This window comes from Furipterus horrens, unplaced genomic scaffold, assembly GCF_987537825.1.
Source record: "Furipterus horrens unplaced genomic scaffold, mFurHor1.1.pri manual_scaffold_7, whole genome shotgun sequence".
Lineage (NCBI taxonomy): Eukaryota > Metazoa > Chordata > Mammalia > Chiroptera > Furipteridae > Furipterus > Furipterus horrens.
Window position 1 is genome coordinate 113759568 of NW_028327177.1, and position 14184 is coordinate 113773751.

General features: G+C 44.2%; 1 protein-coding gene across 2 annotated transcripts in view; it reads left to right on the forward strand.

Moving 5' to 3' along the window:
- Positions 1–4590: 4590 nt before the first annotated feature.
- The window catches only part of RYK (receptor like tyrosine kinase), an 86119-nt gene continuing 76525 nt past the window's right edge, over positions 4591–14184 (forward strand). For both annotated transcript variants that reach the window (XM_090284318.1, XM_090284319.1), the window contains exon 1: positions 4591–5024. In XM_090284318.1, coding sequence (XP_090140444.1) covers positions 4796–5024 — 229 coding nt within the window. In that variant the 5' untranslated portion in view covers positions 4591–4795. The remainder of the gene's footprint in view (positions 5025–14184) is intronic.

Sequence of the window (14184 nt, forward strand, 5' to 3'; positions counted from 1 at the left end):
TGAGGTTCCCTGAAGAAGAAGGAATTTGGCCTCCAGAATGCAACACAGAAATCCTTCCCAGGTGTCTAGCCTGTGGATTTTGGACTCAAAACTGCAACATCAACTCTTCCCTGAATTTCTAGCCTGCCAGCCTGGTATACAAATTTCAAATTTGCCAGCCCCTACAATCACATAAGCCCATGCCTTCAAGTCATTCTACCTCTCCCTCTCCCTTTACCTTCCCCTCTCCCTCTTCCTCTCCCTTCTAACTCCTATTGGTTCTGTTTCTCTGGAGAACCCTGACTAATACAGTTGGTTACAACTACTAAGAGTGGAATATTCAATAAATACAATAAATAGTATTTGAAACAAATGTCTCCCCATATGGAAAAAATAATATCATGTCATATACCGCATAACTATAAATTCCAGATGGACTGAGGAGCTCATTTTTTTAAAAGAGAAAAATACAAAAGCATTAGTAAAATATAAAAATTATTAATTGCGGAGTCCTTCTTAAGCAGGACACCAAATCCAGAAACCATAAGAAAAAGATTGGAAGACTTAGCTAAAATAAAAATCCAAAATTTAAATTGAGCAAAGAACATTATAACCAAAGTTAAAAGAAGAGAGACATAGTAAAAGGAATTATGTACAAATCAATAAAACACAAACAATTCACTAGAGAAGTAGTCAAAAGATGTGGACAAGTACTTTACAAAGTAAATCAAATGGACAATAAATATTTATGAGAAGATGCTCAACCTCACCAGTGAGGGAAATGCAGATTGAATAACAGCGAATTATTTTCTTTCCCCAGACAGTCAAAAGCAAAATGAAAAATACTGATGTACTGTATTACCTTGTCTCCTTCATTTATGCCATTGGTGGTAGTATATATTGGTAAAGTCTTTCAAAGGACAACTAACAGGTATTTATCACCATGAAAAGGTAACTCCCTTTGACTCAGTAATTCCACTTCTGAGAATCTACCCTTCTGAATATCTACATATGTGCACAAAGAAGCATGTGCAAGGATGTGCAGCCTATCACCATGATAGACTTCATGATCCATCCCAAACAAAAGAACACTGTCAATGTGCCTCTGTATACCTGGTCATGCGAGAATCCTCTAGACCTCAATTGATTTTGAAAAACAAATTGTGTAGACCATTACTTTTTGTCTGATTCCATTTCTGTAAAACTGAAAAAAACTACACACATTCACAGTTGCTTGTCTAAATGCATATATATGTAAGAAAATATCCAGGGAAAGGGCTAAAGAACATACACCAAACCAGGAGGTGGAGGAGAAGATGGTTTGTGTCAAGGCTTTTATTCATATTTCACTCCTTGTACTTCTATGCCACTTGACTCCTTCACAATGCAATGGGTTAATATATTCCTTGAGGAGGTCTCCCTTACTTTAAAAAGTAAATTGCCCTACAGTATACAGAGCAGCATCCTCAATTGCTCCTGGCAAAGGAAGGAACTATTTCCAGAACTTAGAGCCACCCTTTTGTAGATACCATTCCCAGCTGAGTGAGCACAGTCCAGGTTGAGGATTTGTTCCCAGCGCTCTCTGAGCTGGATGTCTATCCTTGTGGACATGAGCTGGGACTCTAAGTAGGGCACCAGACGCCATGCATGGAACACCCCAGTCATTTCTATTATCACAAAGGTCTCATGTCCCCCACAACCACCCCTACAAGCACTCCGACCCACCCACCTCACTGCATCTCAAGTTCAAGGCTGCCCTTTTTTAAGGAGTAGTGAAACAAGTCCTGATGATGGTATTTTCCGATCCTTCTGAAATTTGACTCCTGGAGGAGCAGAATAAGGTCAACCACAATGACAAGCAAAACCAAGAGCAGGGGCAGTGCATTGAGTGTGGTGGTGATTGTGGCCTTCATTTCCTCTAGGCAAGAAACCTCAGAAGGCTGAGGTCAGGGCTTCCCAGCATTTTCACAGTGAGGCTTATTGGGAAATGTCAAAAGTTGCCACCCACACCTTGGCTGGGGAGGGAGATGGGATTCCTTTTCTAGGGCTGGGCTAGGGGTTATGGGAAGACCTTTGTGTGAGACCAAGTACCCTACAGAGTCAGGAGAGACTGAGAACTGGTTCTTTCTCTGGAAAGTTGGTGACTTATTAAATGCCTTGATATCTGTAAGGACTTTGCCTTTTATTCTAGATGAGTTAGGGAGCCATTGGCAGTCTAAGAGCCAGGGAGTGACGTGATCTAGCTGATGTTTGACAGGATAGCTCTGGCTGCTGTGTTCAGAACAGAGGAAAGGAGTAAGGGGGAAAGCTGGGAGGCCAGTGAGATTACAATTGCAGTAGCCCCAAAGAGAGATGGTAGAGCTGAGTTTTTCTTGACAGAGTGGCCAGCATAACTTGGAGGCTCCATGATGCTCTTTGGGGGACAAGCAATCCTTAGAAAAACAATAAAATGTGCATACCAGTTCTCTGTGCATTAATAACAGAAGTTGCTACTTAGGTGAGTCTGGAGTAGGGCCTAGCAATGTGCATTTCTACAAGGTTCCAGGTGAGAATTCTAATGGTCTGGGAACCACAATTTGAGAACCACGAACTTTTTCTTCATAGCACTGATGATAATGTGCAATAAACATTTGCTTATGGTATATCCTCAAGGAAGCGCCTTATTCATCTCTGTGTCTCCATGCCAAGCATGATGGCTGGTAGGAATATATTGAGCTTGGCTTTGGGCCCGGTATGGTGCTATACTGAATAAAATTCTTGAGCTTCCCTGGTTTGAACAGTTTGGAGGTTATTGATGATGCAACTTTCCAGAAAGTGGTCATTAGAGAGAAGTGATTAATTATAATAGCAATAACAATGGGTGTGTGACTGACACCGAGTACAGAGACTGCCTAGGTGTTTTATTCACATCTTCTCCATTTAAATCCTGTAAAAGCCCTGTGAGTCAGGCATCATCACCCTAATTTTATGAATGAGAAAACCAAGGCTTGACGAGTTTAAGTAATTTTCCCAAGATCACAGCATTAACAAGTACCAGAACCCAGCCAGGCCTGACTGACAACTCTGCTTTGTTTATATCACCAATTACCTCAAGAAGTCACTGATAAGAGGAGATTGCTGTGAAGACAGGAGCTTCCTGACTTGGAGACTGTGAGCCTGTTTGCAAAAATTCAGGGAATATGCCATCCTTTAAAAAATTGCCTCCTGTCTGAATTGGGAGCCCTGTCCACACAGCACATTCCCAGCCCCCAAGCCTTTCTTGATAGAGCAGTGCTTGCTCCAACATAAGTATTTTTGCTGACCTGTGTGGTTTTGATCAGCCTCTGGTGGAGTACTTTTCCTCAGCCCTCACACTCTGCCCAGCCTCCTCCTGCAGAATGATGGGTGCAGTATTGTGCTGGGGGGCTGAAGCTTGATAAGTCGAGGCCAGCCTATCTCTATACTGAACCCATCCCTCTCGGTCTAGAAGGAGAAAATCAAGTTCCAGGACTTCCGGCCTGATCAGCCTCTCTTCCCCCAGCCTTCCCAGAGGATAAAAATAGCCGCCTCCCAGGGCCTCACTGCGGTGGAGCAACTGCGCCTGGAAGATGCCTGGCCTCAGAGCAGCTGCTCCCCCGGCCTCTGTGGGCCGCTGGGAGGCCTGGAGTCAGGCCTGGGACCTGCCCATAGGGATGAAGCGGCCTGGCCGGGACAGGGATGCTTGGAAGCCTCACGGAGAGATGGTGCACCTGGAGCAAATTTGACCTCGATGGTGGGTGCCTTACTTAAATACAGCAGGAGACCTGGCGATCCTCATAAGGCCTCGCTGGGCTGCCTCTAAAAGAGACCATGTATCAATTATTCTTAACCTCCTTGAGGGACAGGGACTCCCTACAACAAATGATGAGAATGTGCATACACTTCTTTGTGTGCTCAAGCATACGTACACACAGCACACACAGGCAGGGATGTACAGACACAAGCACACAGTCAGAGACACAGACATACGTTTGCACAATGTTACATTCTTGGGAGAGGGGGCTGTCAAAGCCCGGCGTGGATCACGGGTTTAGGACCCCAGATGCGGGTTGATAATAGGAACACCGAACAACTATAAAAAATACAAATTTGTAACGTTTAACAATAGGTTAGTGAAGTTTGCTAAGCTCTTTTTTAATAAATGTATAAAGTATATACGCATGAGAACAAACACAGAAATGTTAATGTTGACCTCCGATGGTGGGATACAAGGTAATTTCTATTTTTTCCATTTTCTCACTGAACAAAAAAGCCAGTTTCTCTTTGGCAACCAGAGTGGCTGCCTCCAGGTATTTCCCTGGATATGGGGAGCCCACTCGGTTGCAGGCACAGCCCGGGCCTGCCTGACCGCACTCCCCGCTGCAGTAAGGGTGTTATAGACAATAGACAAGCAAACATCAGGCTGGTAACAACGTGGGGGCGGGGGCAGACTCCTTTAGAGGGTGAGAGCGAGCCCTTCGCGGGCAACTGCACTTTAAAATCAAAGCGCTCCGCGCCAAGCCCGGTCTGCACGGAGCGGGCCATGCATGCGCGCGCGCTCTCGGGGCGGCGGCGACGCGCACGGGCGCGCCCCCGCGGCCAGAGGTCTGCAGTGGACGATGCCGCCGAGAAGGCGGCGGCGGCGGCGCGCTCCGGCAGTCTAAAGCGGTGGCCGGCTGCCACGGGCCGGTGGCGCGATGAGCTGGGCGGCCGCCCCCGGCTCGGGGCTGTGAGGGGCTCGGGGCCGGGGGTGGGCGGCGGCGGCCGCGGCGGTGGAGCTGCGGGCAGCCAACGCTCTCTCCTGGCGGCGGCGGTGGCCATGAGCGGGACGGCGCGGCCGGGGCCGCCGCGCTGGGGACGTCTCCCGGGGGCCCGCGGCCTGAGGGCCCCGCCGCCGCCGCTGCTGCTCCTGCTCACGCTACTGCCTCTGTTGCCTGCGCCCGGCGCCGCCGCCGTCCCGGCCCCGCGTCCCCCGGCGCTGCTGCCCGCAGCCGCGGGGCCCAGCGTGAGCCTCTACCTGAGCGAGGACGAGGTGCGCCGGCTCATTGGTGAGTGGGGCCGCCTACGCCTGAGCGGGCAGGTCGGCCGGGCCCCGGCTGCTTCCGGCCATCGGCGGCCCAGTCTGCACGCCTTGAACCGTGGGTCTGTCCCCTCCTGGTTCCCCGGGGATCCCCATCCCGTCCCAGCTCCCAGGGTCGCCTCGGGACCCGGCCTCTGCCTGCAGAGCTGGCCGGGAGGTGTGGTCCCTGCCTGGCCCCCATCCCGGGTCAGCCTATGGCTTCTCCCCTCCGCCCTTGCTCCTCCGCCGCGGAAAGACCTGGGGACCCCTCAGCCGTCGCGGAAGACCCGGGATCCACCCCGTGGCACCTTCCACATAGCTTCCTCGGCCCTTCACTATATTTTCGAGAGTCAGGCGCCCCTACAGCTTTTCTTCCCTGCCGCACCACGTTTCTTTAATCCTCCTTATGCATGTCACTTTAGGGCCCTGGATTTTGGACACCTCGAAACTCACGTTTTCTGTTGACTAAATCTGTAAACCCTTAGCGGTGGTTTTGATGTCCCAGTAGAGGCTACACTACTGACTGAGCTTGTACTCTGTGGTTATCATGCTTTAAAAAAGATGAGAGAGACGAAAAGGTTATAAGGACTTTTCATTACTAGTTCATGGCAGTCTCCAAATCTTGCTACTGATAAGCGTACTTTTAAATAGTGAATGAATCTCCAGGTAGTCCGCACCTTTTAGCTTCTTCTTCAGTACCTTTTTGGTTCCTGTCTGGGATGTGTTGGAGTTTGGACTGATCTTATATTTCTGGGCCACTGTCCTACTTTGAATACCTACTTTGTAGGGAAAGGAGAACTTGGCTTTGGGTCAGTTGGTTCTGTTCTACTTAATTAGCTTTGTCATTTGGGAATTACTCTAAAACATAATAGTGTTCTCGTGTTGGGACTTGGTGGATTCTGGAAATGACCCCATAAAGGAAGGTGTGATAGAAATGGTCCAAATGGGAAGTCTGTGGTAGTTGCATGTACCTGGACATTTACTTTCTTTTGTGTATTATGCAGACCCTTTATTTCACCTCAGGTTTGTGGTGCATCTGAGTTGAAAAAATTAATCTCTGAAGCATCAATTATTGGTCAGTTTTCTTTTTTTAAGTTAGAAGACTTCCTTGGGGTCTTTGGAAGCATCGCTTTTTGCAGACTCTTCAGACATTGTTACATATGAGTTTGCAGTCTAACCGAAGAAGAATGCTGTATTTTTATAATGTCTTGCATTCTTAATCCTCTTTTTTCATCTAGCTGAATAAGCTGAACTTGGTTTAGCTGAATTAAAACTGCAAATTGCATTAGTATTTGGATCATAAAACTAAGGCTTAGGAAAAGTAATGAATGCTTGTAAATCGACTCATCACATTAATTTTTAAAAGTTTTAATGTATCATGCATGGTTTTGTAAAGTTTATTTTGCTGTTAAAAGCATGTATATAATTTGTGGCTTTGTTGACATGTAAGAAACCAGTCTGGTTGGGGGTAGAGGACAGGGGACAACTAGAGGCTGCCACTGATTGAGTGCCTGCTATATACCTGCCCCTCCTTGTTTTATACACATCATTTCCTCTACTTGTGACCCAGTTAGGTAGGTATCATTATTCCCATTTTAAAGATGAATAATGTAAGGCTTTAAGTCACTTGCTTAAGGTCACGCAATGTATAATCTTTTTTAAAAAATTGAACGTAGTGTTGACATAGGCCACAAAGTTTTATTGAATGAAATGAAGATATTGTTTATATTATAGAAGTTTGATTATGGCATGGTGGAAAATAATGATTGCTAATTAATACTTGAAATGATGTACTTGTTACCTGATTGATGAGGAGGAATGACTGCTGAGAGTGTAGAGGGAGGATTACCTTACTGATCAGCCTGATCCACCTCTGGGGCAAGAGGGACCTCCAACAGTATTTTCTCTAACACAAATAGAGTTGATCATCCATCCTGCCAGATCCAGGTCCTCTCCTTCCATCCCTTTTCCGTGTGCCTTATACATTCTACCTTTGAAGTATTCCTTGGCTGCACCTGGGTGGGTAGGACTGAGGTGGGTACCAGGCCTCCTGAGTTCTCAGAGCGTAGCTTCCCACAGAAATTCTTACGGTATTCAGGACTACTTGATATACTACTTTGTACCATATTTTTGAATCCTTATGGGTAAAACACCTTCTGAAAGCTGACTTGAGAAACTAACCATCACTTTACAATATTTCTAAGATAATGAGTTTGGAATTCCAAGTAAGAAACTTGTAAGTCAAGTTGATAATGACAACTTTATAAGTTGAACTGATTGCCCTTGATATGAGAATAAGTAGTTTTAATCAGTTAATACACACACATAATTTATAAAAAATCAAATTGTACTAAAAGGCTCAAAATGAAAAAACAACAGCCTCCTGCCTTTGGCCTTTTAATCCTCCAGGCTCTACTTTCCAGTAGAAGCTACTGTCTTAAACTAGTTTTGCTTATTTTTTCCTGTTTTTTTACTTTCCTATTTCTAAATCAATGTATAATAAGCATTTGATTTCCTAGTATCATAACTGAATACTTGCCCTCTTCTGTTCCCCAGACCCCCCCAATATTGCACATGTATTTGTTGCTCACTTCTGAGTTAAATAGTGACCCATGATTGTTTTCTTTCCCTAAACATTTTGTTTTTCCTGTAGCAAATAATTAATTGCCCTTTAAACTTTTTGATTAGTTTTTTTAATGTAGATTACATTCCCTCAACTACTCCCAAGAAATATGTTAAATGTCTTTTGATCCCCCCCCCCCCCCCCCCCCAGGTCACACATCAAGTCATCTATCAGGTCTCCTCAGTTTCCCCTTAGACACTTGCTCCTGCAGAGCCTTCCACCCTCTTACTCCATTCTGGATAGGATTTTTTTTCCTGCTGCTTCCGTTCCCTTCTTTTTTGTCTTGGAGCCTGTGTTTTCTAGATCTCTTGTCTTCTTTTTTCTTGATTTGCTTTCTTCTGTTAAAGTGTATCTCCCTTTTAGAAGGAGTGCATGGAAGGTAAATTATTTGAGGCCATGCATGTCTGAAGGTGTTTCTCTGGTCTTCATGCTTTGTAGATTATTTGGCTGAATTTAGTATAATAGGTTGAAAATAAAAATTTTTGCCACCACAATTTTGATGTCATTTTCACACTTTTTCTGGCCTTAAGGGTTTCTGATGAAAATCCAAAGCCATTCTGATTGTTTTTTTAAAGTCTTTTTCTCTAGTGTTATGAAATGTTATAAGCTTATGTGTGGGTCCTTCCTTCTGTCTGTCCGTCATCCATCTTTTCTTAGTGGGCCCTTTCAATCTAGACACTCATATCCTTCAGTTTTCAAAAATGTCCATTACTTCTTTGATAATTTCCTAACCTTCATATTTTGTTCTTGATTTCTGAGGTATTTATTGGTTTGGTTATTGAATATCCGATTTTCTTAACTTATGTTGCCTCTTATTTATATCTTTGTATTGAAAGTGGAAAGAAGGTGAGAATTTCTTAATTTTGTCTTCTAAGCTTTTATTTTTAAAATTTCAATGATGTTTTAAAGTTTTAGAAGCTCTTTTTGTTCTCTGTGTCTATTTCCATATCATTTTCAGTTTCCATTTCATTCTTATTTGATAGATGTAGTATCTTTCCTTATCTTTGAGGTGTGTGTACATGTTCTTTTTTAATTATTCTATGTATTTAATATGTTTGTAATATTCTGCTTTCTCCAGTGTGCCTGTTAATTTCAGGATTTGTTTTATGTTTGTTTATATCACAAATGTCTGGTGATCCTTGGCTGTCTATAATTAAGAGCAAGATGCTGAAAAGTTGATTAAGGGAGAGAAAATGGGTGTGTGCGCTGGTGGTCTAATGTGACTACCCTGGGGTAGGGGTGCAGGTGTACTTTTCACTGGGCATCTACCCCTCATATCATCAACACTTTCACATCTTCTCTGGGACTAATCAGTGTCTACAGAGAAGACACCTACAATTTTCTGCCTCTGGTATGTTTGTGATACACCCGTGGCCCGGGTTTGGATTAGATTTTGACTTCTGTTTACAGTGCTCCTGCCAATGTGGTTCAGTTTCTTCAGAAACAGCTTTGGGTCTCCTGCTGGACCTGGGGGCCCTACTGCTTTGAATATTTCATTCAGAAGCTCCCCCTGCATCAGGCCTGAGCCCAGGCTGGCCTTTGGTGGCTTTTGGTGGCTCCATTGCTGAGCTGCTCAGTAGTCCTGAGGGGCAGTGACCACTCCTTCAACTGCTATCCATCTTGCAAAAGTTGTTGAAATGTATCATGTGTTGTCTTCTCTTCCTTTCTGTTTCCTTTGTGTTTTAATGTGTTTGTTACCATTTTAGGAGAGTTTGGGAGGAAATGGGGATTCAGGCTAGTGGTCATTCCGCAATGTGTAAATGGCAGTAGGATTGGGCTCTTTGTTGAAGAGCTGACGCCATGTTGCAGCAGGGCTTTTTTTTTTTTTTTTTTTTGTAATAACAGTATTAAGACTAGCGGTGGTTGAAGCAGCTTTTTAGAATGCTGCTGACATGGGGAATCTTTTTTTCTGTGGCAGGTCCAAAGGTAATCCCTGTGTTGGGTATGTACTGTTATTTCTGATTTACAGATGGGGAAACGGACTTGGAGGAGGCATATGTACCAGTTCAGTGCCTTGTTAGTGGGCATGTGGTGCTGGTGGAAGTCCATTTGTACAGAGACTCCAAAGCCTCAGGAGCTTTTCATCATATGTTGCAGGCCTGTGTCCCTGGGCCCTGCCTCACTGCTCTCGTTTACTTTTCCTAACAAGCTGCTTTATAGGCATCCATTTTCTCATTTTACTGATAAGGACTCTGATTCTGGGCCCTTTGTGTAGAGAGGAGAATGTCAGTCTTGACTCTGTCCTGCCTGAGTCCGGAATCCATACTGCCTCTTTGTCAGTTCTGGAGGAGTGATTAACCTAAATACTCAAGGAGTATAATCTGCAAGCCTGCCGCCACATGTGCTTGCTTGTGGTCTGGATCATTATCTGCATCCTCCCGTTCTCTACCTAATTGAGTTTCCTGAGGTCCAGAGCTTATGAAACCGGTATGTGGCTGGGGTAGTGTTAGGGGTTTGGGAATAAAATGCTGGTGAGTGGGGGGTAAGGTATAAACTGGTCATGGCAGCGGTATTGGCAGTGATAGGGAATGTTTAGGGGTCAGAGGGACTTATAAGAATAGACTCTGCCTCCCACCAATGAGAAATTTGCTTTGGACAACTTGCTTCTCAAAATAAATACCCCCTGGAAGAATTAAACATTATTCACATATTATTTAAAATCAGGCCAATGCTAATTGAGATCATTGCTTCCCAAATCAATCCAGTAAAATTTTGAAGCTCCAATCGTGGTAGAGAACGGTGATTTAAAATTATCAAACTTTTCTTGAGGCACTTAGAATGTTGTAGGGAAGACATATCTATAACTATAACACTGAGATAAGAGTTATATTACTGATTTGCTATAAGTTATTGTAGGAGTGATGACTTTTGACTAGAAGGAGGGAGTAGAGGGGAAGAGAGGCTTAGAGAGTTTTAGGAACCATTCCAGGAAAGGAGACATTTGAGTCTCACCTTTAAGGATGAGTTTGATAGGCAGAAAAAAGTAAGTTTCATGCCAGACAGAGAAAATAGTGTGACCAAAGCCCCAGTCCTGTGGAAGCAGATGTGTGCGAAATCAGGAGTCGGAGAAATCTAATGTGACTAAGATGAGAAAAATTGGCAAAGTCCGGGACTGGTAGAGTATAAAGCTGGGAAGTCGGTTGCGAGTGGATGAAGAATTTGAATTTTATCTTATAAGTAATGAGGAGCTGTTGAAGAATTTAGGAAAGGCGAGTGCGCGGTCAGCACTGAGTTGTAGGAGAGATACCTTGGGCCCCAGTGAGAGGGATGGCTTATAGACTGAAATGCTGGGTCTGGGAAGTGGGACAAAGTCAGCCTTGTGATAAGAGGGATCAGCTAGGGCAGTTGAAGGGGTGGGATGGATTTGTGAGGAATTTACAGGGAGTTTGCCAGAGACTTAGTGGAGACCTGAGCATTCAAGAAAAGGGAGGAGTCACGGAGGAATCCAGGGTTTCAGATTTGGGCAGCTGAATGGAAGGACTCTTTCCTTTTAGGAAGTGGTTGAGGGAAAGAATGAGATGAGGCACGTGTTGCTTTTCTCCCAGCATCTTTCTTCCCTCTTCATCCTCATGCCAAGTCCCTGGAGCAGGAGGGCGGTGAAGGTGTCCTCTCTGCTGCTGTGTCTGGCATGATCCACCACCGCTTACCCCGGGGGAGGTGGGTTAGCACCCCGCAGCAAACTCTTCACCCTGGGCGTTCTGGGTGGGGTTGGTGGCATTGGCGCAGAATTAGTTTGAATCCATGTGTTCTTCATTGGGAGAGCAAGGCTGAGTGAGACATTGTGTAATTGTGGGTTTTGAGTTATTTTTTCCTTCTTCATGCTACACATGTGGGAGAACTCTATCCAATTATAGCTAAACCTGTCCCCTATGAGTCACATCCTGTGTCGACTAGTTGGTTCTGAAGGTGCTGCCTAAAATACTGTTTGGATTTTAAGGATCACTTTAGAAACAAAACATGTAGGTATTTTTTGAGCACCGTGAGCTGAGAAGCTCCACAGCATTACTTTTGGGGTTTTAATGCAGTTAGGCCAGTGTTCCAAAAAAAAAAAACTTTCCAGTTATACAAACTAAAACTAAACAAAATGAAAACTTGGACATCAAACAGAGCTATAAGCTACTACAAAATTATATCACACTTAAAAGTATGCTTTTTTGTGTGTTATCTTTGTTGTTGTAAACCAAATACAATTATTTCTAATCACAATGCTATTAAACACCTTTCATTTATGTAGGACCTCTTAAAGTTTTTAAAAATGTTTTATTGATTATGCTGTTACAGTTGTCCCAATTTCTTTTCTCTTTGTTCTCCTCCACCCAGTGACCCCCCCCTCCCTACAGTTGTCCCCTTCGCCTTAGTCCATGCCCATTGGTTGTGCATAAAGTTCTTCTCAACATCTTCCTGTCTACTCCACTCCCTCCTACTATGCTTCTTAATTCCTGTACCATCTCCCTCCTTTTCTCCCCTTCCCCCTCCCAGCTGACCTCCCCCCAATATGTTCCCCACACCTATAATTCTTTTCCCACTCTCGTTGCCTACTTAGTTTGCCTTTATTTTGATTCCCTAGCTTCTGTTGTTGGTTGTTGTGATACAGTTTTCATTTTAATGTTCATAGTTTTGATCCTCCTTCTCCTAAACAAGTCCCTTTAACATTTCATATAACAGTGGTTTGGATCTGATGAACTCCTTCAGTTTTACTTTGTCCTGGAAGCTCTTTCTCTGCCCTTCTATTCTGAATGACAGCTTCGCTGGATAGAGTATTCGTAGCTGTAGGTTTTTGCTTTTCATTACTTTGAATATTTCTTGCCAGCCCCTTCTTGCCTGCAGAATCTCCTTTGAGAAGTCAGCTGATAGTCTTATTGGGACCCCTTTGTACATAATTCCCTTCTTCTCTCTTGCTGCTTTTAAAATTCTCCCTTTATCCTTAATTTTTGACATTTTGATGATAATGTGTCTTGGTGTGGTTCTCCCTGGGTCCAGTTTTTTTGGAACTCTCTGTGCTTCCTGGACCTGTAAGTCTATTTCCTTCCCCAAGTTAGGGAAGTTCTGCTTTGTTATTTTTTCACATAATTTTTCTATTTCTAGTTCTTCTTCTTCACCCTCTGGCAACCCATAATTAGGATGTTCATTTGCTTATAGCTGTCCCATAGGTTTCTGAGCCTCTCCTCATTTTCCTCACTTTTTGTTTCCTCTTTCTGCACTGGTTGACTGTTCTTTCCCTATGTTCCAATTTGTTGATTTGATCCCTGGTTTTCCTTCCCTCACCCCTTGTTTCGTATGTATTTTCGTTCATTTCAGCAGAGCTAGCCTTCATTCCTTCCCCATCTTGTTTAAGATCCGCTGTTAGGTCTGTAAGTTGCCTTATGAGTATAGCTCTGAACTGAGCCTCAGAAAGATTTCCTATCTGCTGGTCTGATAGATCATGTATTTGCTGTCTGGTCAGCTGCGTCATGGGGATCTCTATCATGATCCCTGCCATCCTGACAGGTTTGTTTACCTTTCCTTCCTGGGCGGGACTGTCACACCTTCTACGCTATAGGGGGCGGATCCCCGTGCACTCGTCACAGCCGGTGGACCCTTCTCACCACGCTGTGGCGTTTTGTGTAGGCGCGGGGGTCTAAGATGGATGCCTGCCGGTCACTCTCCGCTGAGAGACCCGGAGTCTCTTCCTCCATCCCTACCCCCTCCAGCCCTCACAGTCCGAGGCAATAGGGGTCTGCCTTCCCCCGCGTTGGAATCGCAAGCTGACGGGTTTGGCCTGCAGCCGCGGGTGCTCCCCAGGTGTTTCTCACCTCCCCTTAAATATGGGTGTCTGCTTATTGCAGCCCCGCCGCCCTTCGCCGCCAGCACAGCTTGACCTCTCCATCCTGGCTTTGCTCTTCCTACCCGTCCAGACGAGCACCCCTTCTTTATAACTTCATATGTTGGACTCCCATGTAACTATTTTCTGGAACTTCTGGTTATTTCTGGTTTTGTGGTAGTTGTAGTCCTTCTTAGTTGTGGAGGGAGATGCTCCATCTTGGCCGGAAGTTAGGAGCTCTTAAAATTGATGTGCTAAAAAAAAAAAAAAAAAAAAAAAAATGCATGTAGAAAAACAATAAAAATAAATTAAAAAAAAAAGAAAAACAAAAATAAATAAAAAAATGCATGTGTATTGCGGAGTTACAGAATAAACACTTATTGAAGGATTCTTTTTTACTGTGCCTAGCTAGTGAGAGTACTGAGTGGTAGAGTATTTCTGAAAAGTAATTTCGTAAGTCCCATTCTTATTTGTAAGGTAAATGTTATATCGTGTTCATAAATAAGTATGCTCTTCAATAAATATGTGTGTTATTGTACACCTCTTGCTCAGTGGCAAGTATTTCACATGTGTTCTCTTATCAACCATAGTAAGTAGATGGCATTGACTTTTTTTTTACAGATAAAGCAGAGGCTCAGGGAAATTACAGAATTTGCTGGAGGTAACAGAGATGTCTGGGGCTATGTGACTCCAAAGTGCATGCTTTCTCTACTCTGCTGTCTCTGA